Below are 24124 nucleotides of genomic sequence, written 5' to 3'. Positions count from 1 at the left end.
TCACTAAGGCTAGTAACAATTTCAGAGTATTTGATTATATGTATTCTCTGGTGTGATAGATGAACAGCAAAGAAAGCAAAGACTCTTTCTAATCAATTCCAGTTACAAAGAAGGCTTATTAATAAATCAAATTAAAAATACATTACAGATATATTAAAAACTACAGCTATATTAAAAACTATATCCATATATCTTGAAAAACAAATCCCCTTACTGTCATTGACAGCTTTTTTTCCTTTTCCTTCGTTGCCTACATGCATCATCCTGTGCTTGTTTGGGTCAGCTGTCATGTCCGGAGGTCCTTTGGTGGGTCTTGGCACTTTAATTTCCTTGTCTGAGAGCCCCAAGTTGTGTTACATCTCCATCATGATGTGGGGCCCCTCAGAGGTGTCTGGGCACACAGCCCTGCTGTGCCAGAGAGATGTGCTGCTGTCCAGAGGGACTGAGCCAGGCGGGCCAGCTCAGCAAGAGGAGCACAAAGTCCTGTCCCTGGGGAGGAACAAGCCCAGGACGCTCTGGGGACACCCAGCAGGGAGCCAGGAAAGGCCCTGGGGCACCTGGGGGGCACCGAGCTGACCAAGAGTCACCAGAAGGTGAACTGGGCTGTCTTGGGAGCATTGTCACCGCAGGTCAGGGGGGATCCCTCCTTGCTGCTCACTGTGGAGCTCATCCCTGGACTGCTGTGTCCCGTTTGGGCCCCCAGTGCCAGAGACAGGAACACACTGCAGAGAGTCAACCATCAGGAAACATTTCTTTTCCTGGTTTTAATGGAGAGTGAGGGTGCCAGAGCACCAGGACAGGCTGCCCAGGGAGGGGGTGGAGTTGCCCTCCTTGGAGATGTTCAGGTGCTGTCTGGATGTGGTCCTGGGCAAGCAGATCCAGTTGAGTGGCTGCCAGAGGTCTCTGCTGACCTCGACCATCCTGAGGTTCTGCAAAGCTGGAGTGGGAGCTGCAGTTGAGAGCAGCTGTTTGCTGGATTTCTGGCTCTCCTTCCTTCCCCTCCCTTCCCTCTGCTCCCACTCCCCTTGAGTAAAATCTAATTTTTTTTACCATGGTAAAATCTAATTTTTCTGACCAGCTGGACTTGCTGTTATGAAAGGAAACAAATTATCTTGTTTCCATATAAGAAGTAGTGTGATGATTGGTATGTTTTAGTATCAATCTGATGCCTTGAGAGGCTACCTGAACAGAGGCTAGGCAGTGTTAAAGGAATAAAGTAGGGATTTATTAAAAGGCCTTCAAAGGATGCATCCTGCACAAGATCCTGGCCAAGGCTACACCCCAGATGGACCCTGGGTCACAAGTTTTCACACTTTTATAAGTTTTGGTCCATTTCCATATTGGGGTCAATTGTCCAATTCCAGCTCCAGGTTCTGCAGTCCCATCCTCCCAGCTCTCCTCAATTTGCTGTTGTTTACACTATTTGGGCCTTTTGGGGCTTTTTGTTGTTTGCACTTTTTGGGCCTGAAGCTGCAGTGGTGTCCTTGGTTCTGGGGCTGGAAAAGAATTGTTTTGTCAGACTGAGCTGCGAGGAGAACTTGCTGACACTTTATATGAAGTTCAGAGTTCTATACCAATGCAGTTCAGAATCTGAAAAATATTAAAGCTACAGCTGAAGGCATCAAATCAACAACAGTTTGTTATGGTTACGAGAATTTTGAAAATTTTTGATGGAACATAAATCTTTACCTACTAAAAGAAGCAGCCACATTATGAAATCCATTATAATGTATTGTTCTTCCTTCTAATCTCCTTTTTCATAATAACTGAGTGGCTTACAGATTCCAGAGCCAAGAAATCTGGCTAAAAGACATACTTACGTATATTTACAAGAATTCAAGCTTATATCAGACATGCCAATTGATGTGCCTTATAAAACATAAGGAACACAATGACATTCTGACATCATTAGGGCTCTTTCTTAGATTAATCCAACAACTATATATGTATCTAGTATGAACAAAAATTTCTGTCAATATCTGACCTTAGTTTTGAGTTCTGGGCTTTAGACTGATTATTAGAATTTTTTAAAAAAAACTCTTTTATATGGCTTAAGCCCCTTTGGAGTGTCACCTGCATCATCTTTTTCTGCCTAGAAGATTTTTGTAGCCTTCAGCTGTGTTTAGAAATAAATCAGTAAACAACTGTCTTCTCAGTTAGACCTGCAGAGGGGATTAGAAAATTCCTGATTGGGATTATAAATTCATGGCCAGAAAAATCTGGTTGTGAAAGCTAAAGAGCACTGAAAGGGACCTTGGTGTAGGCAGGTGGAGAGAGCACAGGAGATGTGGGTTAGCCCTGGAGTGCTCCTGTGGGAACCAAGAGTAGCAGCTGGATAAAGGAAAAAACACTAAAAGCAAGGAAGTAGGACAGAAGAAAAAAGAGTGTAAGGAAGCAGGGGAGAGACACAGTGGGTACAGAACAGAGGAGGTAAAAAACAAGAGCTGGAGTCTGGCAAATAAAAAGTCTTCAGTGTCAGGGACATTTTCTGGGTCTGCTCCCTCCTTGCTCTCCTGGGAATTTAACCAAGAAGGGTTTTCCTTCTGTGCCATCTTGGATACCTCAAATTTAAGACAAAGAGCTTTAACAACAAAAGAAATAAATCTTCTGTTGCCTTGAGCTTCAGCCATCTCTTTCTGAGCCTTTAAGTCTTGATACAGCATGTGATGTATTGTTTTCCCCTGGCTGCTGCAGCACTTGGATGTTCCTGCCTGAATTCAGCCTTGGAGATGGTTCTGGGAGTTCCTGCAGCAAGAAAGGGCAAAGAATTGATTCCTTGGAATGGTTTGCTTCAAGACGTACATGTGGGACATACATTCATCTTCTGCTGATCTTTCCTTTCTTCCTCCAAGTCCCAGATATGTCTTCCTGCTTTTGGGCTCTGTACATGCAGTGTCCTTGGCAGCAGGAGGAGAAAGGCTGAAGAGCTGATTCCTACGGATATGTCTGGAGAAAAAAGCATCTGATTTTTATATTCCAAGGCACAGATACATTTAGGTTTATAGTATATATGTATGTCATACCCCTGGGAGGTACTGCCTGGTGGCAGAATGACCAAAACCCCTGAAGGTGAATGCTTAACTGAGAATGACTAAAAAAATGTCCTTATAGCTTTGGGTCCATCTTTGCAGGTGGAATAACCTAGATAAATTCTTGTCCTGATTTTTTTTGAATGTGTCAAAATGGGAGTTAAACCCAAACCCTGAATTTTCAGCCTGATACTTTGGCTGTGCTGTATGCTGGTGATGTCCCTGTGGGCAAAGCCAAGCTCTAGTCCCTCACTGGCCTAACCAGTCCTGTTTTAGTGGCCATTTGGATGCCATGGGGGCAGGTTTTATGGTGCTGGTTAGATAATTCTGCAGTCTGGCATTAATATGATCCTTCAAATAAAAGCTCAAACCCACAGGAATCCAGAATTCATTATAAAGCACAGCTCTTTTGCTAAAAATGCCTAATCAGTGCCAATCTCCCTGACTGTCTGCTTCCTGAAATAACATCCAGCTTGTGGTAACATTAACCCCATAAAAACAACTGTCCATTAAAGTTTAAGAGGGGTAAATTCAAGCTTCAGAGCTCTCTATTTTGATTACTAGAGACATGGGGCAATTTGAAATATGCACTTGAGAAGCTAATGAAAGACAGAAGGCTTGCTGTGTTTCTGACTTGGCTTAACACTTGGGGTTTAGCATCAGGCACTGGCAGATCGTCTGGAAGATTCGGCATTTGCACAAAGCACAGTAGTGACAGCAGGAATTCAAGTGTGGCTTGCAGGTTTTGAAGGTTGGCACACAGTTAGCAGCAGGTGGGGGCCTTGGCTTTGGAGATATCTTGCGTTTAGCATTTTTCTGGAAGATAAAAACATGAGAATTCATAGACAGGTGAAATGAGGGTGGTGAACAGTGGGAGGTTCTGGGGGAATGAGCAGCTGACGGTGGCAGTGGGAGCTGTGCTAGCAATGCAGAAGCATTGGGGCTGGGAAATGGGAAAAGGTGGCTTGTAATAGCAACCTTCTGAGCAAGATGACAAACCTCATTTTGACCATGACTGGATGGAGCTTTGGAAAGGGGCTCTAGGAAGGAGAGGGGCAGCAGTGAAGAAAGGGGTGCCAAAATGTACTCAGATGGTGAAGTTATCAATAAAACCAATTAAGGTGTTTTGTTTGGATCTCCCAGCTTTTCAGATGAGTGAAAACTCCCTGTCAGTCTTGTTTGCTGAGCTGTGACACTGAGAGAGCAGGGCAGTGGCTTGGCAATGCTCCACCTCGTGACCCCAGTGATCCTCCATCCATGGGAATCCTCCCCTGCACACACAGTTCAGGGAGTGGGAAAAGGCCTCTCATCTCCCCCAGGAATGCAGCTTCTCTGCTGGGGATGTGGAAAGGTGGAAGATTTTGGGTTGCTCAGCATGTGCCTGAGACCTGGGAGGGATCTCGAGCCCAGTGGCTGCAGGCACCCTGTGCACTTCTGAAACTCAGAGTTACAGAATTCTTTGGGTGGGAAGTTATTTTAAAGCCCACCTCATCCTATCCCTTGCCACAGGCAGGGACACCTTCTGCTATCCCAAGCTGCTGCAAGCCCCGTCCAACCTGGCCTTGGACCAGGGATGGTCCAAGCTTCTAATTTTCTTTCCACTGTTACCCAGGCTGCTGCAAGCCCCGTCCAACCTGGCCTTGGACCAGGGATGGGGCAGCCACAGCTTCTAATTTTCTTCCCACTGTTATTGTTTCACATCTATTTTTACAACACTTAAACTGTATGTAAATTATTTAAATCGGGGAAGGACAGTAAAAGCCTTTCAGATGAATGCACTGAGGGAAACTCTAGAAGTAACAAACTGTTCAATCCAACAAAGTTTTTTGAACAACCACCTACCTTGGAAGATTTCTTGTTCTCTGCTTCTTTCCTGCTGACTTTCTGGGATTTTCTAGTTAAATCTTCAATGAGAATAGCACAGCAAAATACAGAATCAGTTTTACAAATGTTATTTTGATTATATAATCCTATTTTTGTGTGAGAGGAGGCAGATAACCTGCATTGCCACCTCATTGCTGCATGTTTTGCGGTGATGTTCATTTCAGTTCAGTGTCTGAACTCTGTCACTGCTGCTTGTGCAAAGCAGAAGAGCAACTGATATTTGTATTTTAGAAAGGATTTTTTACATATTGTATGGTAAAATGCAAACAATGAATTATTTCAGAGAAATAAAATTAAAGGTCTCTGTGAAAAAGATTGGGGTGCTCATGCACAGTAGTCACATAAACAAAAATAGGAAAAGTCTTTAGAATTCTGTAATTTCTTCTGTTAAAATGTGGTGCTACATTCACAATTTTGGAAGGAATTACAAGTGTACACTGCTTTCCACAAGCAAGAACTCTGCTGATTTGGCATAAACTCTGCATCTGTGATGCCACCTTTCATCCTGCAGTTCTTTGTTCCTTCTCCCCCGAAAACCTCATTTTATATAATGTTACTTGCAAAGGTGTTTCATTCACATGCCTGTAGTTTTGGTCCCTCTATATATTTGCCACCATATCTAATTTTAGATATTTATAACTGTGTAAATTCCATTACTTGTTTTGGGGCTTGTTTTGGGCTCTAACACAGCAAGACTGTTAAAGTGTGAGACACCTCCCAGCTCACCAAGCTATTGTGGTATTTTTGATACCTCTATTCTGAGTGTGTGAGTTTTGTAATAAGCACTGCCTGTATGTAATGGATGATTGTGATAAAGAACATCCATATCCCCGCTGGTGAATGCTGGCTGCTTATCTGTTCCAGGATCCTCTATCAATATATCTTTGAATATTTTCTAATTGCTAGGATTTACTAAGTTGCAGAATGAAGAACAAATATTTTGAGCAGGTTTGGGGGGGTTTAATTTATTTTTCTTCTACCATTATAAGTTAGGATTATGCATCTCTAAGAAGCAGTGGGGAGAAATGTGCCACAGCTCAGCCCATCTGCCATGTCAAAAGCATGGGCTCACTTCTGTGAGAAGATGGAATATCAGCTGAAGGGTTTGTATTTTATAGCTCTGATTTTAATTGGGACATAAAAAAGTTATGGGAATTGTGAGAGTGAAGGCATCAAGGATCACAAGGACCATGAAATGGTACAGCTTGGGAGGCTGCAGAACAGCACAAGCTCTGCTAAACTCTCAGTTAAACAACACTGAGTTAACTCAGGATTCAGAGGTTCAGATTTTTTTAGAAATGCATGTGTTTGGCAAGTGTTTCTCCTTAAAGATATGTTGTCCTGAGCAAGAGCATGGAGAAAACACAGGAAACAAGGTAAGAACCAGAGTGCTTTAAACTAAGTCCCTAAAAACATGCAGAAAGGACCTAAACAAGAGAAGGTTTATATTTTAATTATTAGCATTTTGACACAGTTATGAATGCTCTGTAGCTGATTATCTCCAAACACCCATGAGTTTCTTGAGAGAAGAAGTTGGTGTAAATTACATGGAAAGAGTTAAGGCAGACACAAAGAAAGAATTTTGTGAAGAAAAGAGTTAAGCATCCCCCCAAAGAGGCTCTTCCCAAACAGGACAGGTGGTCATCTGCTAGTAACTGTAGAGACAGAGTTGGTCCTGTCTTGGACAGATAAATTAATGATCCCTGGCTCTCCCTTGCAGTGCTCTTTTCTTCCCCTGTTTAAAGGTTAGGTAAAGTGAAGTTATATTAATACCTGTTAATACTGTTGATTTTTCTACCACAAGAGCAGACCCTTAAAACCCTCACATTATGTTATTTTTTTCTCATATGCATAAGATTTTGTAAGCAAGGTTATTTCCCACATTAGCACAAGACTACTTCTCTTCAATATAAAAAGGTTTACAGTGTGATGGGAGCTGAAGGGAAAGCTATAAAACTGAAATAAATTTTATTTTTTCCCTCTAAACTGAGGTTTACCACATTGTCATTCTTGGGTGGTGCAGCCACCACAGTTCTCTGCCTTATGAAGCCAAGCAAAGTTATCCAAATAATTCAGAATAATCAAAAGCAGTGTTTCCTGCAAATCTTGTTAATTTGGCACAGAAGGGCAGGCTTTACTCACCTACGATGGAGATGGGTGGAAGATCTGAGAGGTCCATTTTGCTCCTCCTGGACACGTTGCATTCTGTCTTCTCCTCAATGACCAAGTGGGAGTCAGCAGCCCTGAACAGGCTGTAGCAGAGCAGGAGGCTGAGGAAGAGGTTCTTTCTTGCCATGGTGGAGAGGAAAAATTCCATTGTCATGAAAACCAAAGTTGGTCAAAACCTGTAGAAGTGATGCAGAGATATGAATCTCAATGGTTTTCTGTCATGTTGTGCAGCTTTAGAACAAATCTCTGACAATTATTTTATTTCCAGCACCTTGCCTCTGGTACTGGAACATCTAAGAATTGTAGTTCTAAGAGTGGAAAAACTCCTTGTTGTATTTGCTCAAAAAAAACCTCAAAGTTGTATTTGCTACCTCAAATACAACTCCCCGAGATGTTATTTTTTCCTGATTCTTTTCTCAAAAGGTTTATTTTCCAAAAGATGTGAAGGCCCTCCCAACTGAGCTTTATAATGGTTATTATATGGCCACGGGCAGAAACTCAACCACATCATCAAATTTTTCCTAGGAAATCTTGTCTACAAAAATGTCCTGGAAAACACAAAAGAATAATGACAATTTAAACACTTCCCCCCACCCCCGCATTGTGTTTCCTGTTAATTTTCTGGTCTTAAAAATAAATCATAAAGTAATATCTTGTTTTATTACACCTCCAAGTGGCTGCTATAATCCCATATAAATCACAGCCGTAACTCATGTGAGTTATAAAAGGCCACTGCTGTAAAGTGTTTATGTGCCTTGGGGTTATGCACTGAATAACTTCCAAGATGTGGCAAAGTCTGGGGCTTGGGGATATTTATGGAGGACCTGAGCTGTGGAGTGGCCGTTCACCTGAGGTGACAGTCCCTGCAGGGTACACAGAGCATGTCAGCAGCCTGGACTCCTTTTCTTGTACTTTCTTGTATTTCAAAGCTGATTTTTATTTCCATGTGCATCAATTTTCTGCAGTGTCAGGGTTATGGAAGCCTTGTTCCCCCAGAGGCACTGCCGGCCTCCAGATTTATGGTTGACTTTGTGCAAGTGAAAAGCTGCTGCATGCAGCAAAAAGAGCGAGTGAAACCAACTGTTTTGGGCCATTCATCTGTTTGTAATGACTTCATTACATGGAGTTAAAAGATGAAGTTTCTGCATTGGGAGGGCTTCAGCTGGTCACTGTTGCTACACCAAGTCTGTTCTACACCTGCTTTTGTAGCCCTGCCGACTCCTCCCTGGAAGATGGTCACTATTGTGCTTCTAATTCCAAGTGCTTGGAATCACTTCTGGAATTCTCTGTTCTGCACACCATGTTCCTGTGCCAAATCAGTGCTGGGGGCATCGAGGCTGCTTCCACTGGTGGCTGTAGCTGTGCCATGAGGACACTCACCTCTGCTCTGGAGCCAGGCTGGGAGCTGGGCAGGGGAGTTCAGCCTGGAGAAGTCAAGGCTCCAGGGAGACAGAGAACCTCTTCAGCCCTTATCAAAAAGAGGGAGAGCAACTTCTTATCCATACAGAGAGTGATAGGACAAGGCCGAATGGTTTTAAACTAAAAGAGAGAGATTTAGATTGGAGACAGAAGTTCTTTACTCAGAGGGTGCTGAGGCCCTGGCACAGCATGCCCAGAGCAGCTGTGGCTGCCCCTGGATCCCTGAAGTGCCCAAGGCCAGCTTGGATGGGGCTTGGAGCAGCCTGGGATAGTGTAAGGTGTCCTTGTCCATGCTGAAACTGGATGGGCTTTAAGATCTCTCCCAACCCTAACCATTCTGACAGTCCATAATTCACTCCTGGATCTGTCTGGGCTCCATTGGGATTTGCAGGGATGCACATGCTGGATCCTTTGTGGTTTATACACCTGCATGAGCCGCAACTGAAAGAGATGTATCTGAGCCTGAAGTTTCACAGGGGAGGATTAACCTCTGGGGAGGCAGTGCTGATGTGCCTGAAATTCTGCACAGCTGGAATCATTCAAAGCAGATGTGAAAGTTCAGACTCTGGCTGGAACAGAGTCATGGCTATGGGTAGGAGTCTCCTTTGAATGAACTGAATCAAATTTTATCATATCAGATGTGAAGAGCCTTTGATTTAATTCTGAATCTGAGAGAAGAAAGTGCATCTTATTTAGAAGACTCTAAAAATTCCAGTAACCAAAAGGAACAAGACCTGCCATAAGAATTTTTTGTTGTCATAGTAAAATCATGGGCTTGAATTTTCGGTTACTGCAATTTAGGAAAGTAACAAGGTGACACTTCTGTGTTAATTCTTTACCTACTCTGATTTTGCAAACTCTTGTACAGAAGCTCAGCCCTCGCCTGTGGCAATTGCCCATTTATAATGGGAGTATGTGAAAATATTTGCTAGGTCAGGATCCCACCCTCATCTTTTTCTTATCTTCAGAAGAGTTGCCCTTTTATTTGCTCTTCCCCATCTCCTTTTACAAAAGAAATCTCACTGAGATTTCTTGATGCTTCCTAAAAACTGCTCTAACAAATACCTATGTCTGTAAATAGCTATTAGGTCATAACCTTTCACAGCTCACCACTGGAGCTTCTTTTCATCTAACAGATTTTACCAGCCTGAGTATCCCTGGTGATGTTCATGTTCTAGGCAGATGTTTACAATTCATACAAGAACTGAACAATGACTTGTGTGTCCAAAAGCTTGTCTATGTTTTCCAAATACACAGTTGGTCAAATATATTGCCTAAAAATCTTAGCCTGCTACACATTAAAGTTTCCTGGTTTTTCATATTTATGCTTAAAGAAAATAAAGAAATTTTTTATGGTGAGTGTGATAAAACACTGGCAAAGGTTTCCAGGAAGGTGGTCATGCCCAATCCCAGAAAACATTTAAGGTCAGGTTGGAGGGTCTTTGAGCAACCTGATTTAGATGCAGATGTCCCTACTCATGGCAGGGAAATTGGACTAAATTACCTTTAAAGTTCACTTCCAACCCAATCTGTTCCACAATTCCATGACAGAGGGCTTGTCTGTGGCAGATGGATGGAGACATTTGGGCTCTAATTCTTTCCCTGCTCTGAGCTGGAATGACAAGAGGGAGCTGTGAGCTGGAAGCTGTTTTGCTTTGCACATAGTAGTGTTCATGCTGCAGATTTTAGTTTTTAAAGCAACTTTTTAGCCTTGATGCAGGATATGCTCTGTCAGATACCTGTGGTGTTCAGGTCACTGTGTGCTGCCCACCTGGAATTTTGGCTGGCACAAAGATGGACATCATGTTGGCCTGCCCCTAGTTCCACCCCAAAATGTTGTTTCTATTGTATTTCCTTGTCTTTATCTGAGTAAAATTTCCAATGGATGTGATTTTGTCTGAGCAAACAGTAAAACTTTACAGCTGACATCTGTTTACTTCAAACAGCAACACCTGAACCATGGCTGGAGTGGAAATGCAAACCTGGCTTGGTTTGAACCCTGGTGCACATGGGGATTTTAATCACAAACACCTGGGTGGTAGGGATTGTCCAGCCCTGGGGTGAGTGCTTGAACCTGGAAATTGCACATATTTGAGGAATATGCATTTGTTCTGCAAAATTCTGTCCATTGGCTGGAAAAGCAACGCTCCCTGGGGCAGTGGAGTCTGTGAGGGGTGAGCTCATGGAGGGATGAAGGAGGAGAAAAGTGGAATCAGAGGTGGAGTAAAAAGTGTTCATGGCCCCAAACTTGACAGAGCTCAGGAGTGTTTGGACCATGCTCTCAGGCATGGGGTGGGATTTTTGGGGTGTCTGTGCAGGGCCAGAAGTTGGACTTGATATTCCTTGTGGGTCCTTCCAACCTCAGGATATTCCATGATTCTATGACTAATCTTGGCTTTCCTCCTTTGCATGATATTGCAAAACCCTTCCTTGTTTTCTTTTTCTGACATTAAAGAGAGGTTTACTTTTCCATTTTGCTCATTATTTTCCTTCTGGGACTCATCAAAGGCTGATTAAAGCAATCAAACTATTTTCCTTACCTCTAGCTGTCTTCACATCTGTTTCTCTCTGAGCACTTACATTTAAAAGTTTATTTTCCTTTTGAGCCCCTAACAATTTAGAATAAATAGCTTTAATAGTGAAATCTTGAGAGGAGGGTTCCAATTTCCCTAATGTTACTAAAATGAGCAAGGAGAACTTTAATCTTTGGTTCTGGAGACTTAGTCTTGCCCAGAGATGAAATTTAAGCAGTGAACTTTAGCTGCAGTTTAGCAAATTATGTAAGGAAATAGTTAACATGTCGCAGTGGCCTTGATTGTCAGGGGAATGACAGAATTTTATTTAAAACCAAAACAAAGGCAGGCATTTGAAAGTTTGTTGACTGTCATCAGAGAGCACAGTACCCTTTTCTGACCCACTGCCTCTCTGCTTTGGTTTTTTATATTCAATATGTAAATAAAGTATTTTAATCTCTACCCCAATTGTTGTCTTTCACAAACATGTTTTCTGAATGTAAATTTGGAAAACGACAGATGATGGGAAACATTTTTCTCTTTTTAGTCAATTTTTTTGTGGTGTCATATTAAAAGTCTTCATGGAAATTTGGTTTGCTTGGAAATACCCTGGTATATTCAACACTTTTGAGGAGAACTCATTTCTTGTCACAGCTGATTTCACTCTGTTCAGAGATTCATCTTCATCCACAACAGAGTGAAGAGTGGGAGACATTAAAACAAAGAGTCTGCCACTGTAGAGGGACAAGTTGAAATTTTCTTAGACAGATTTTCTGACACTTCAAGTTGACTCAAATTAATCAGCATCTTTCTATAGAGCTGAAAACAGCTGCTTGGGAAAATGAGATGGTCAAGTAGGTGAACAAAGACCTATAAAATACAGAAAACCATTTTACAGCACTCAGTGAATCTTCACCTACACTGTGCTGCTGAGCTTCTGCTTTGAAAAGGATCCTGGAATCATTAAGGCTGGGAAAGACCTCCAAAATCACCAAATCCAACTTTTGAACAAACACCACCGTGCCCACTAAACCATAGGAGAGGACAGGAAAAAAAGGGAATGCAAGAAAAAAAAAACCCAGGAATTAGTGGCTGCCTTGAGAAGTGTTGAGATTTTTAGAGGGTGAGAGACTGAAAAATTTGGGAAATGAAACATGGAAGTTAATGGGAAGACTGAGGATCTCCTGAGGGAACTGCATGGTCACCTAGATCCATCCTATCCAGTCTGCAGAGCAATCCCACCTCAACCCTCAGGTTTCAGCAAAGGAATAGCAGTAAAAAGGGAAATGGTGTATTAAGGAGCACTTGGAGGGAAAGGAATGGATCCCCCTGAGACAAATGGGAATCACTAGTGTCCCAGGCAGAGCTCTGCTGACCCAGCCACAGGGCGTCCTCCACCTTGGAAGTTTCCTAACAGTTTAGGATTGACTGCACAGAATACACACAGAAAAGACAGGTACTTTTCCAGGGCTGTAAAGATGCAAAAACACATGACGGAAACCAAAGAAATAGCAGTTACTCCTCCTTAAATCACAAAATAATTTAAAATTAAATTTATGCAAATTGTACAATTGAAATTGTGCCAGCACAGAACTCTGTTGGTGGCTCTGTTTGGATTCTGACCTGAATCTCGCTGAATTTCAATTGTTTCACTCAGTGATGGAGGACTGGGCTGATAATCTCAGTGCCCCTTTTGGGTGTGGGCCTGCCGTACACCTCTGAGAGAATAGTGACAGGGCCAGACCTTGCAGAGAGGTTTTGTGTGGACACCTGAACTCCTCAATCCCCTCCCCATGTTCTTCCATGCCCCCCTGGAGCTCTTTGCCATCCCCACCCAGCACATCTGCCTTTTTTCCTACACTATTAAAATAAGAGGAAAGTTGAGTGAGACCTTAATGTAGAAATGTGACTCTGCAGATTGGAAATACACTCAACACACGCTCGATTCCAGCTGGGTTAGGGTGGGGTCTGCCCTTCACATGTTGAAGTGGATCCTAGGAAGCATGAGAAGGGAAATACCAGCATGTTCCTGTTCCCCTGTCATGTTCTGGTCTTAGTTCTTAGACAATTTTCATGCTCTTCAAATCCAACTGCAAAAGACAAGCTCTTGAGCACATCCAAAAGAACAAAAATGAAAGGAATTTCTTATTTTGCAGGTACATGGATGCCTCATCCCTGGAAGTGCCCAAGCCCAGGTTGGACAGGACTTGGAGCAACCTGGTCTAGTGGGAGGTGATGGGGCTGGCACTGGATCATCTCTAAGGTCCCTTCCAACCCAAACCATTCTGTGCTTCTATGATTTTATGACTCTACACAAGGGAATATGTTTTTCTCAGCATTTGGATCTATTCATGTTTTACTCAAGTTCCACTTGGGTTGTGCCACTGTTCATGCTGTTGGAGGAGGACCCAAGCAGGTTGTTTTATACAGCCTGCAGCCTGCAGACTGAGATGAAGGCATTCTCTGGCATTGCTCATGAAGCCCAGTTTCCAAATGTTTATAATCTTTTCACCTTCAGTGACTTTGCCAGGAGAAGGGAAGGCTATTTCCCAGTAAGGGAGGTCTCTGTATGTACATCTATCCCTTCCACTTGACCTTCAGTGCAGGTTCAGTTGTTTTTTGGGTTTTTTTTGAGGTTTTTCCCTTTGGGAGATACCCCATGTATGCCCATCTGATACTGATCATAATAGAAACCCTCAAAATACTCCCAGTTTTCCTTATTCCTGCAGCACACAGAGACGCAGGATAATAAATACCACTACACTGCCTGGAGAGAAAAGTCATGGCCACTGCCAGCCCCAGTGCTTGCATGGACATATCTCTGCAGGGTTTGTGTTTCATTAGCTCAGATCACTGGGGTTATAACTACCCCAGTTCTGCCAAACTCAGCTGTTCTGGAAGCCATGAGCAGTTCAGTGCTAATCCCACTGGGTTTTGGCATTGAATCAGGAATTCAGGTTAACTTGTACACCTAACTACCATAATCATTGCACAAATGCATTTACACAAACTGCAAGAGATGTTGTGTTTGTTCTGAACACAATTCCTTATTTCTCAGTCAATGATTACTGATTCCAATATCTTGTTTTTCAAGAGCCAGGATAAACGCCACTATTGGATTATCCCATTTGTGTACTTATTTCTGGGCATCTTTCATTCTAACTTCTCTTTTCTGATTTGCTCATAAAAAATTGCCCATGGTTGTGGAAAGCAGGCTCCAAAAGTGTTCCAGTCTCACACTTCATTCATTATTTCATGTCTTACCCTTTGTATTTTAGCTCATTTTTTAAAAATGCAAAGCACTCAGCTGTGGTGCTTGGGTCTAAATATAAACTCTGCGTGGTTAAAACTGATCCATGTGCTGTCTATGGAGACAGCCATGTCTGTAGCTGAAATTCAAATTTTTTCAGACTTCCAAACAAAATTAGGTCCAAGTCTGTTTTCTTTTAAGGGTAACAGTTGAGGCTATTTTTAGTTTTCCTCTAATACATCTACTTAAAGCTACCAACTAATGTTCTCCTCCAACCCAGGTAATTTCCCTTAGGCTCCCCAGGAATGACCCTGGAGGCAGAGCTGCAAGTGAAGCTTGGTTTTTACACCCCTTGCAGTCAGGGATTTCATCCATGTGCTCAGATGCTGCCAGACAGGGACATTCCTGCCTGTGCAAGACCCTCACTTGGAGCATGGTGGGATGGCAGGACACTAAACTCCTCCCTGCAGGGGCTAGGTAGCTGAAAGAACTCAGTTTCCCTTTTAATAAAATAGGTCAAAATCCTTATTCATCTGTATAAAATGGTGTCATCTTCATTTGTTTTTAAATAGAAGAAAAAAAAATTACATTAATTTCTAGGATTGGGATTTCTATAGGATGTCAGTGTGTTACATCTAGATTTCTGCTCCTTTTCACCATTAAATTGAAAAAAAGCCTGTAACATACTATTGACCAAAGTCAAACTGACAAATGGCATTGGAGGCCTTCTCTTAGCTCATTCTCATTCCTTTGGTTCTTTCTTCCAGATCTGTCTGGTCTTTGTGTATTTTTTTTGTCATTCTCAAGTACAGGGGCCTGGTCCAAGAGGCACTGTGTCTTCTCTAGCTCCCCTATATTGACTCCACAATCAGTACATCCAAATGAATTGTGTTTGTTGTGCAGACAGAAGTGCATCAGACAGAATTCTGTAGTGTTTGATGCAATATACTGTTTATGTGCAACTCTACCTTTAACATTTTTTAAACTTACTGAACTCGATCTACCCTTCTTGCTCCTTTTACTTCAATTTTCTAGTCCTACTTTCTGTTTTCTTTTTCTTTCGTTTTCAGCCATCCATTGTGCCCTGTTACTTTTGACAGAATTCCCTTTTGGCAGTTTTCTCTTGCCTGCCATGTATTTAGTTCTTTTTCCTTTGCACACTTTTATTGCTTCCCTACCTTTGTCCTCAGCATCTCCAGCTGGATAATCCTGAGGAATGAAGCAGTGAAACTGAATGAGATACAACAGTGCAGAGGTCACATTTAAACACTTCAACCTGAGAGCAAAAAACTACCAATTTCTAAAGGTAATGACTTCCGGATTTCAAATTATAGAAGAACCAGCTGTATTGTTCACAGCATGACCAAAAGTAAGAATATGATGCAGCTGTGCATAAAAAGGCAATTGAATTCTAGGGTGTGTCTAGGTATTTTGCAACTGAAATATGAAAGTGTTCAAAATTTTATCCACACACTGGTCTTCATTTAGAGAATCATGTCCAATTTTGGTCACCCATGTGAAGCAAAAATGTGTGCAAGTCAGAATGAATGCCAGCAAATAATAATTGCTTGAGATAAAAGGTGATCCAGCAACACCTCCAGTGTTCCTGTGCTTTACACCCCATTTCCTTATACTCCACGGGCCAAAGTTCCCTTTTTTACATCAACCCTTCCTATGATCTCCAAATCTTTGGGGCTCCTTGCAGCCTACAGAGCAGTTAGGAAGGTCAGACAATATAAAAAGATTTGCCAAATGCACAAATATGCAATGACAGGCATAATTGGGCTTGCATATATACCCCTGATTTACAGATGCTGTATATATTATTGTGTACACAAGTATAAATGCAACCATTTTTAACTGTGTGTGTTTGTATGTGAGGGAGGGGACAGTTCAGCACACTCTTTCAAACCATCCTGTGTGTATTTTTCTCTCACAGTTTTGCTAGTTTATCAAGCCCCTGTAATTAGGCATATGTCAGACTATTTAGACCAAAACCATTTGAGCTTGGGTAGGCCGGAAATGAAGAAAACAAATTTCCCTCTGGAGGATCTTCAGCTCAGTTCTCTGTGCTATCATAGCTCAAATTTCAGGCAAAAAAGGTGGGAATCACACTTTATGGCAGTGAGGAGCCCAGACTAACTGGCTTTCAGAGACAGCTGTGGTAAGACTGAAAAGGAAGAGTCCTCTGAGAAGAAAAACTTGTCCATCACAGCCTCTAGAATTCAGGATAAATCACTCTGCTTGTTCTCCTCTCTCCTGCTGCCTGTTTGGAGCCATCCCTGCTCAGATGCTATGTTCTTTGTTCAGGGTGGAGAGAACACCAAGCTGAGGTTGGAATTGCAGGAGAAAAGGTTCAAAGGAGAAGAAAGGGAAACCTTTCCCACATGCAAGGTAGGGAAGCACTGCAATCCTTGCCTGCATAGTTATTCAGTCTCCAAAGTCAGGGAGATCTAGGAATGAATTAGATGTCTGTCAGTCTGCTCTGACACTTCTCATATTCAAAACTAACACAGATTCAAAAAAAGTCCCCAAACCAGACAAATCTGCACCCTCCCAGGAACTATCCAGTGTGATGGTGCATATAAAGCCCCATCAAGGGTTGGATCTTTGTCTCACTTTCCATACAGAGGTCAGATGCCACAATTGAGGATGGAGTGAATTTTAAAACCAGAAATAGATTAATAACAGAAATACTTAGACAGAACTAACTCCTAAAGAAGTAACTCTGATGCAAGCTGGGTTCTACCCAGGTGGAAAAGGCCCAGGGACTCAAGAATTCTAAAGCCTCTTTGCAGGGATGGGGATGAATGATGTGGCTCTCGTGAATGGTTTTAGGGATGTGGCCTGTACCAGAGCTATTGTGCTCATTACTGCGTTTGCAATGGATTTGGAAGAGACTATTGCACCCATAATTTAGAGGAACATCGAGAAAGTAGCCTGAAATCCCCAAAACAGAACTGGAGAAATAAAGTGCTGCTAAATATCTAGGAGGGGGAAAAGCTGTAATGAAGCTGCAGCTTGCAAAAGCAAACAAAACCATTGGGATCATATGGTCTGATATCTTCCAGGACAGGCTAGAGACCCTGCCTAGATTTCAGTATTTCAGGGTTAACTGAACCAAAGTGATAACATCTCTGGTAATTCATTGCTCTGAATTTGTCTGATTTCAATTTCTAGAAACTGAATCCTTCTAAACCTTCTTCTTCATTGTGAAAAATGCATTTACTTTCTTTTTCCCTCCTGAGAGGTGCCTGGATGAGCAAGTAACTTCCTAATAATCTCCCAGCTCAGGTGAACGGGTTGAGCCTGTAGAACTGCTAAATATAAATGACTTCTCTTCCAGTTCTTTGGTTATCCACATGGCTCTACTGTGCAGCTTGCTCATTTTTTATCACAAGCAGAGGTAGTGACCTTGAATGTGACAAATAATCTCCTTACTCCACTCAAGTCATCTTTAATCAAGTTCTCCACCTTCTACTCCAAAATTTTGCTAGGATTTGAGTCAAGCCAATGGCCATGCAACGGCTTAATTATCCACAGGGCTTGGATCCATGTGGCTTAATTATCCACAGGGCCATTAAGTCAGTGGTAATTACCTGGCTATTCCCTGCCTTACTGAAAGCATCTCACCCAGCTTCACCAGTTTGACAACTAGCACCTAATCTGAGATGGCTATTTAGCTTTCCTTCAAGGTGCAGCCTGGAATTTAAGCTGTCTATGAAGGGTATAATTTTGTTTCCTGTTTTTAAGTAATTCTGCACTTTGTTTTAATACCCTCAGCCTTTTATAATATTTTGTCTATTTGAAATTACATGTGTTCCTGGTCCCAGGGTTGTTTGGAGCTGAGCGACAGGACTCTTCAATTGCTTGAAAATGTACTCGTGCCTTCATACTGTGATTTAGGGGATTTTTAAAAAAAAACATTCTTTAAGTGTTCTCTCTTGTTCCTCATTTTCTGCATGTTTCAGTCTTTCTAGCTCATCCAGGGAAAATCTAAAATATAATGATTTCTAGCTCTGTGGAACTGTCTCTAGAAGGGTGAGCATGTAAGAAGGGAAACCAGGGAAGTGCCTTGGAATATTGTATGAAAGAGGAAGCTGTCAAGCTATTGCTGCTTCATTTTCACTTTCCAGAGAAATTCTTATTTTAAATACTTAGCTCTTTGCTATCTTGTAAGAGCTTGCTTTGTCTTGTAAGACATTATTTTTTTGACAAGTCCTTCTCCTCTCTTCAAGTTCATGACTAGATACAGGCTTTACTGACATGTATATGTGAGACTTCGTGTTAGTATTCCCTTTGAAGCCTCTGGTGTTTTGGGGTTTGTTCTATTTGCACATTCAGGAAAAAATCAGCTTTTATGTTACAATCCAGACATCTAAAATGTGAAGTTGTTTTTTCTTAATAGAATATTGGTCTATGACTGGTGGAGGTTGATGGTGGATTTGCCTCTGAAATCCTTTGGCCAACAACAATCCTTCTGGCCACGGGTTAATGTGATAACTATTTCTGACTAATGGTCAGTTTATATCTGGTGGTAAAAACAGAATGAATTTGCTGTCTGGCTGCTCCCACTGATCAAGTTTTAAGCCACTTGCTTGACAGTCAGAGGATAGAGCTGGGAGAGGTGCCGAGGCCCATGTGATACCTATTTGCTGAGGATGGAAGCAGAGTGAGGAGCAGGAGCTGTGCTGTTGGCAGAGGTTCCCACTGTGCACCACATGCCCAGGAGATGGGGTGCAGCTGTGCTGCCCGTGGTGATCCATCCAGGATGTCCTATTGCTGGGTGTTTCTTCCCTGCTCCAGGTCATGGGGCTGGCTCTGATACAGCACAGCTGTACCCTGGGATCAGGATGCTGGGGCAGAGCCCCCCAGGGCCTCCCTGCTTCCCTTGGATCCATAGAGAAGGGAGGAATTTCTGCTTAGCTTATGGCAGACACACCTGCTGAAAGAAAACTTGAAGGGGCAGTGACTGAGGGATTAAATTTAAAAGAGAATAGTAAAAGTCTTTCATTTGTGTTCTATGTGTAATGGGATTTCTAAATATCCTACTTTTATCCCTGCCTATGTCCTTGACAACCTCAACGAGAGAGTCTGACTCAAATTAATCTTGGTTTGTAAACACAATTTCTTCTTGAGGGCACCACTTGCATATTGGTGACACATGTTGGCCTGTCCCAGCTGAGAGTGCTGAGTGACAGGGAGGGGAGACCTTTCTGGCTGCTGATGGGAAGAAAGAGAGTTTTCTGGACACTCGTTCCACATCCTGGCAAGGTTGTGTTAGAATGACTGTGGCACAGACATTTAAGAACACTCAGAGCCACTGGATTCACATAGAGTAGCTGCAAACTTTATCTGCTCATGTGCCTCCACTAGCAATGAGGGAAAAGAAAGCAAGAATAAGGTTATTTGCATTGCTCTTGTGTGTGTGTGTGGAAAATCCTGGGATCAGGCAGATGTTGTGTCCCATATGGAAGGAAGACATTGGAGCAATCATGGGTATCTGTGCAAGATCAGTGAGAGATCTGGACTGCCTACAAAGCTCTGTGAGGCACAGCTTTTCCACGGGAGGAGGGAAATCCATGTGTAGCCCATAAGTGGGAAGTAAGGATGAAGACAAATTTCTGCAAGTGGCATATTAATGGATGAACTGCCCACAGGAAAATAACAAACATTCTAAGAACAAAGTAACGATGGACAAACACCCAAGGAAAAAAATGTGTGTTGTGCATTTGAGAAATGCTGTTCTGGGAAGCAGGAATGCAAAAGGGTTTGGGATTGATGTGGAAAAGGGCTGTCAAATTGCAAATGGAGCTCTCAAATGGGAAAATGGGAGCAACTTCAGTAGGAGGGGGGATATTCATTTGAGACTGGTGTGGTCTGGAAGGCACTCCAAATACACCACTCATTTATTGGAAAGCGCTTGGACAAACCAAAGAAATTGAAAATGTTTATGTCTAAAAAGAGACTCAGAGCTCAATTCCTGGAATCCAAAGGGAAAATGGAGGGTGTCTCAGTTCCTGAAAGTGCTTGGCAGGATTGGATGGGAATGGGGTGAAAAATGAGTTTTCAAGCAAGATGACAAAGCTCTAATGGGATGAAGCTGCCAGAAGAAGCCAGGTCCAAAATTTTTCCAGGATTTGGACCATTCTGGTTCAGTAACAACTATACTTTAGAACTTCTAGCTTTGGCTTTTCTACTACAGAAAACTGATTTTTAAGTTTTTTTTTTTTCCTAAAAAGTACAGCTTCTAAGAAAAAATTGATGGATATTACATCGCTGTTTGTGTTATGGGCTAATGACCAGAACTTCAGTTTTATTTATCATCTTACTAGTCTGAAGCTGTGCCGAAGTGTGGATGTTCACTTCAACTCTGGAATTTTGGGGACTCATACAATCATGAAAACAAAGATGTTGCTTTTACACTTACGGCATTCCAGTTTTCCTACCAACTTGACCTAGCTCTGTACTTACTTATTTCCAAGTGGGTTTTTTAAAATTTTTTTTGTTTGTGGTGTTCACTTTTTTGTTTTGTTTTTGGTGGTTTTGGGGGGGGGGGTTTGGTTTTTGTTGGTTTGTTGGTTTTTTTTATATCTTACATTTTAATATCTCCAAAAACAGCTTTAGGTCATGGAAAATAACAGTTACCTCCACTGTGTCAGGTATTGAATCAGACCTATTGAAGCAGTCCATTTCAAAATCTTACGAATATACTGAAAGAACAAGCCTTGAAATTCAACATATAAATTATTAATAGCTCAGTGTAAATATTAAATCATAGATGCATAGATATTATATATATAAAATAATGTCTATAATTATTATGTATAAAAATAATATATATTATTACATTATGTCTGTGTGTGTATATATATGTGTGGTAACATATGTTAAATCTGATGATTCACTATAGCCCACTGGGAATTGGCCACTTTCTGAATTTTTCTTTCAAGCAAATACATTTCCACCCACACAAAACATGGATGTCTCTGTCAGCTGAGCCTTCCCAGAGTGTTCCCCTAAAAGAACGTCCCTGCTGCCACCAGCAGCTGGCTCTGGGACCTGCAGCTGCTCCGAGCACAGCTCCCCTTCCCAGGGCTGCTTTCCACCGGTGCAGAAATCGCCTCAGTCAAGGGAACTTTTGAAAAGTTCGTGGCAAAATTAATTTAAAATTTTGCTCTGCAGGGAGATACAAAGAGGCTGATGGGCACGCCCAGACATTTTTAACTGGGATATTTCTATTGTCAGGGCAAAACCCTTGCTTCATATTTTGCTAAACAGTTAAAGTTATCCTGCTGAACGGATTCACAATCCTTAATTCAATACTATTTGGAATGTAATTTCTTTCTCATTATCCCAGGATGCTTTTTAATGGCATGAGCATTTCAAAATGCAGAGAGAAGCAAATGAAAAAGGTGTAGTGAGTGCTCCCTGCAGAGAGTGCTGCCTTCTCTTTCCTAACCACTCAAATTCAATATACTTGTTGCAAATTAAATAAAAGTTTAACCACTCAAGTAAAGAAATTTGAAGACGAATTGTCTGATTTGAAAGAAAAAAATATGACTATTCCACTTATGTTGGTTTTTTCCATTAAATATGTTTTTTAAAGAATATTATTAATATTTTAAAAATGAATTAATATTTATTCTACACAAATATCCTCCATGAGCATGCACACTTAATTAATAAGGTGTTAATTATTTATTCAAGGGTTTTAGTAGGTGTTCAGTCTGCAAAATACTGATTAATGTGTATCTTTACTTCTGTGTCTGTGTGTAACATACTGAAAGGATTGCTAAAGAAAAAAAAATTATAGTTAAGCCAGCAAAATGCTTTAGTTTTCAGTGAATTGGGGTTTTTTATGTACAAGAAAAAAGAAAGATAATGAGAGAAAGCACTTTGTTGTTTGTGTGTTTTTGCATTTGGACTAGAATGCTGTGAAAGCTTTCTGAGCCTGCTTCAGTAGGGAAAAAAATAATTGTTCTGTGAAGCAAATGGCAAATGCATCGGGAAGTGAAACTCTGATATTTGTAAAGCAAATAGGGGATGTTCTCGGGAAAAAAAACCCCATACCAGAACAAATAACCAAAGAAAAACTAAACCCAACTAAAAACAACAACAAAAAAGGCTCCAAACCACCACGAAAACAAAACAACAAAAAATCCCCCTGCAGCCCTAATAAACTGCAAAAGACCCTTCTGAAAAAGATTGATTAAAGTGTCAAAAATGAGAGACTTCAGCCTATCCAAACAAAATGCCTGGAATTTTAAAGGGGCAGGCAGCGGGACAGTCCAGTGATGCCTCTGCAGGACTTTCCCTGCCCTGGTCAGAGCCTTTCTCACATTAAGAAGATGCCCAGAAACTCCAAAATCTCCAGGCACAGCACCAATGGCACTTTAGAACACAGTGAGCTCTCCTCTGCCTGCGTGGTGTGGCTGACAGGCAGCAGAGAGAGCTGTAAAGATGGAGAAATAAAGCAGGAAAAAGTAGAGAACAATCTGGACAACAGAAAGAAATTAGTCCTTTTTGGAAAATAACAACCGCAATGAAATTACCAATAAAATTGTTCGTTTTCCAGTGACCGCAGGGTCTAAAAAATTGCTAGAATCGAATAGAAATTGATGTTGAAAAGAAAAATTCTGGTGCTGCAAACAGAAATGATCTCTGAATTTTGTATCTTGTTAACTGTGTAAAGAAACCATTGCTTGCTGAACTCGTACAAAATTAAAGAATATTAAGAATACCAATGGAAGACTGGACAATTGGATATGTAAAATGTAGGATTCGTTTTGTGAGGTGCTACAGTAAAAGCTGACAGGGCAAGTCAGAAAAGTAATTACAGTCTGATGTTCAAAGACAAATATTATCAGTCCTAAAATAGATAAAATCCAATCCCGCATCTTTCTGGAGTTATGAAAGCTTCGAGGAAATAGAGTTGTTTTTTTTTTTTTTTTTAACATTATGTCATTATTTTAGACACTGCACTTAGGGGAATAAAATAACATAGCTAATCGATTGGAACAGTGTAAAAATACAGCTTAGGAAATGTACGTCGTTAATTTTAAAATCATGTAATAAAAGAGTGAAGAGAGATAATGTAACATCTAAAATAATTTCAGGGGAAAAAAACTTAGAAGTAGACTATACAAAGATGCAAAATTTGCAACAAAAAAAAATAATAATAATTGAAGAGACAGAAACACCAAACAGAATCGAAACAACCTAAATCGCAGGCAGTACCTGGAAAAGAAGGTTTTGGAGTAGAACAGAAAAGCAAAGCAAATAAATGCAGAAGAACAAAATGGTAAAATAACAAAGCTAAGAGAGTTTTAAAACGTTGCTGCTTGCCAGAGCCGTGAGGGAGATCTGCAGGACTGCTCTGAGGTGAGGGCGGGCAAATCTCTCCGGCGCTGCGCGGCAGGCACAGGGGATCGGCTGGGCGCGGGGAGCGGAGCGCAAGGAAAACGCCCTGGGAAGGTTCAGGGCTGTGGTCCTACCGAAGCAGAAGGGTGTCGGGGTCACCAGGCCCAGGCCCAGGAGCCGCCGCCTCGTCCCGCCGCTCCGCGGCCCGGGCGGGCCCTGGCAGCTCAGCGCTGCCGCTGGCCCGCGGCGCCCGCGCCAGCCCGAGCGCGGAGCGCAGCACCGCTGGTCAGCCTGCCCTGCTTCAATCCCTGCTTTTATCAGTCCTCCCCTAGACACCCCCACCCCCGCTTTTTTTTTTTGGTTTTTTCCCTCCTTCTCTCTTTGCTGTCTCATGGTAAAAAAATCCCGTGGAAGGTTGACCCTCAGCCCCTCCTTTTTCCTCCCGTTTGAAACCCACCAGGACAGACCCGGTGCGGCCGTCTTCAGGCAGAGGCGAT

General features: G+C 41.9%; 1 protein-coding gene across 1 annotated transcript; it reads right to left on the bottom strand.

The window, feature by feature from the left end:
• On the bottom strand, positions 1–23891 carry LOC120511304 (agouti signaling protein). Its single transcript, XM_039728134.1, has 4 exons — positions 23762–23891; positions 7056–7258; positions 4872–4933; positions 1–3845 (listed from the first exon to the last, which is right to left on the bottom strand). The coding sequence occupies exons 2-4, from the start codon at positions 7234–7236 to the stop codon at positions 3669–3671; spliced, it is 420 nt and encodes a 139-aa protein (XP_039584068.1). The 5' UTR covers positions 7237–7258; positions 23762–23891; the 3' UTR covers positions 1–3668.
• Positions 23892–24124: the final 233 nt, after the last annotated feature.

This window comes from Passer montanus, unplaced genomic scaffold (assembly GCF_014805655.1).
Source record: "Passer montanus isolate IOZ18808 unplaced genomic scaffold, ASM1480565v1 scaffold64, whole genome shotgun sequence".
NCBI lineage: Eukaryota > Metazoa > Chordata > Aves > Passeriformes > Passeridae > Passer > Passer montanus.
Note: the sequence above shows the minus strand (reverse complement) of the source record. Positions and strands in the feature narration are given on the sequence as shown.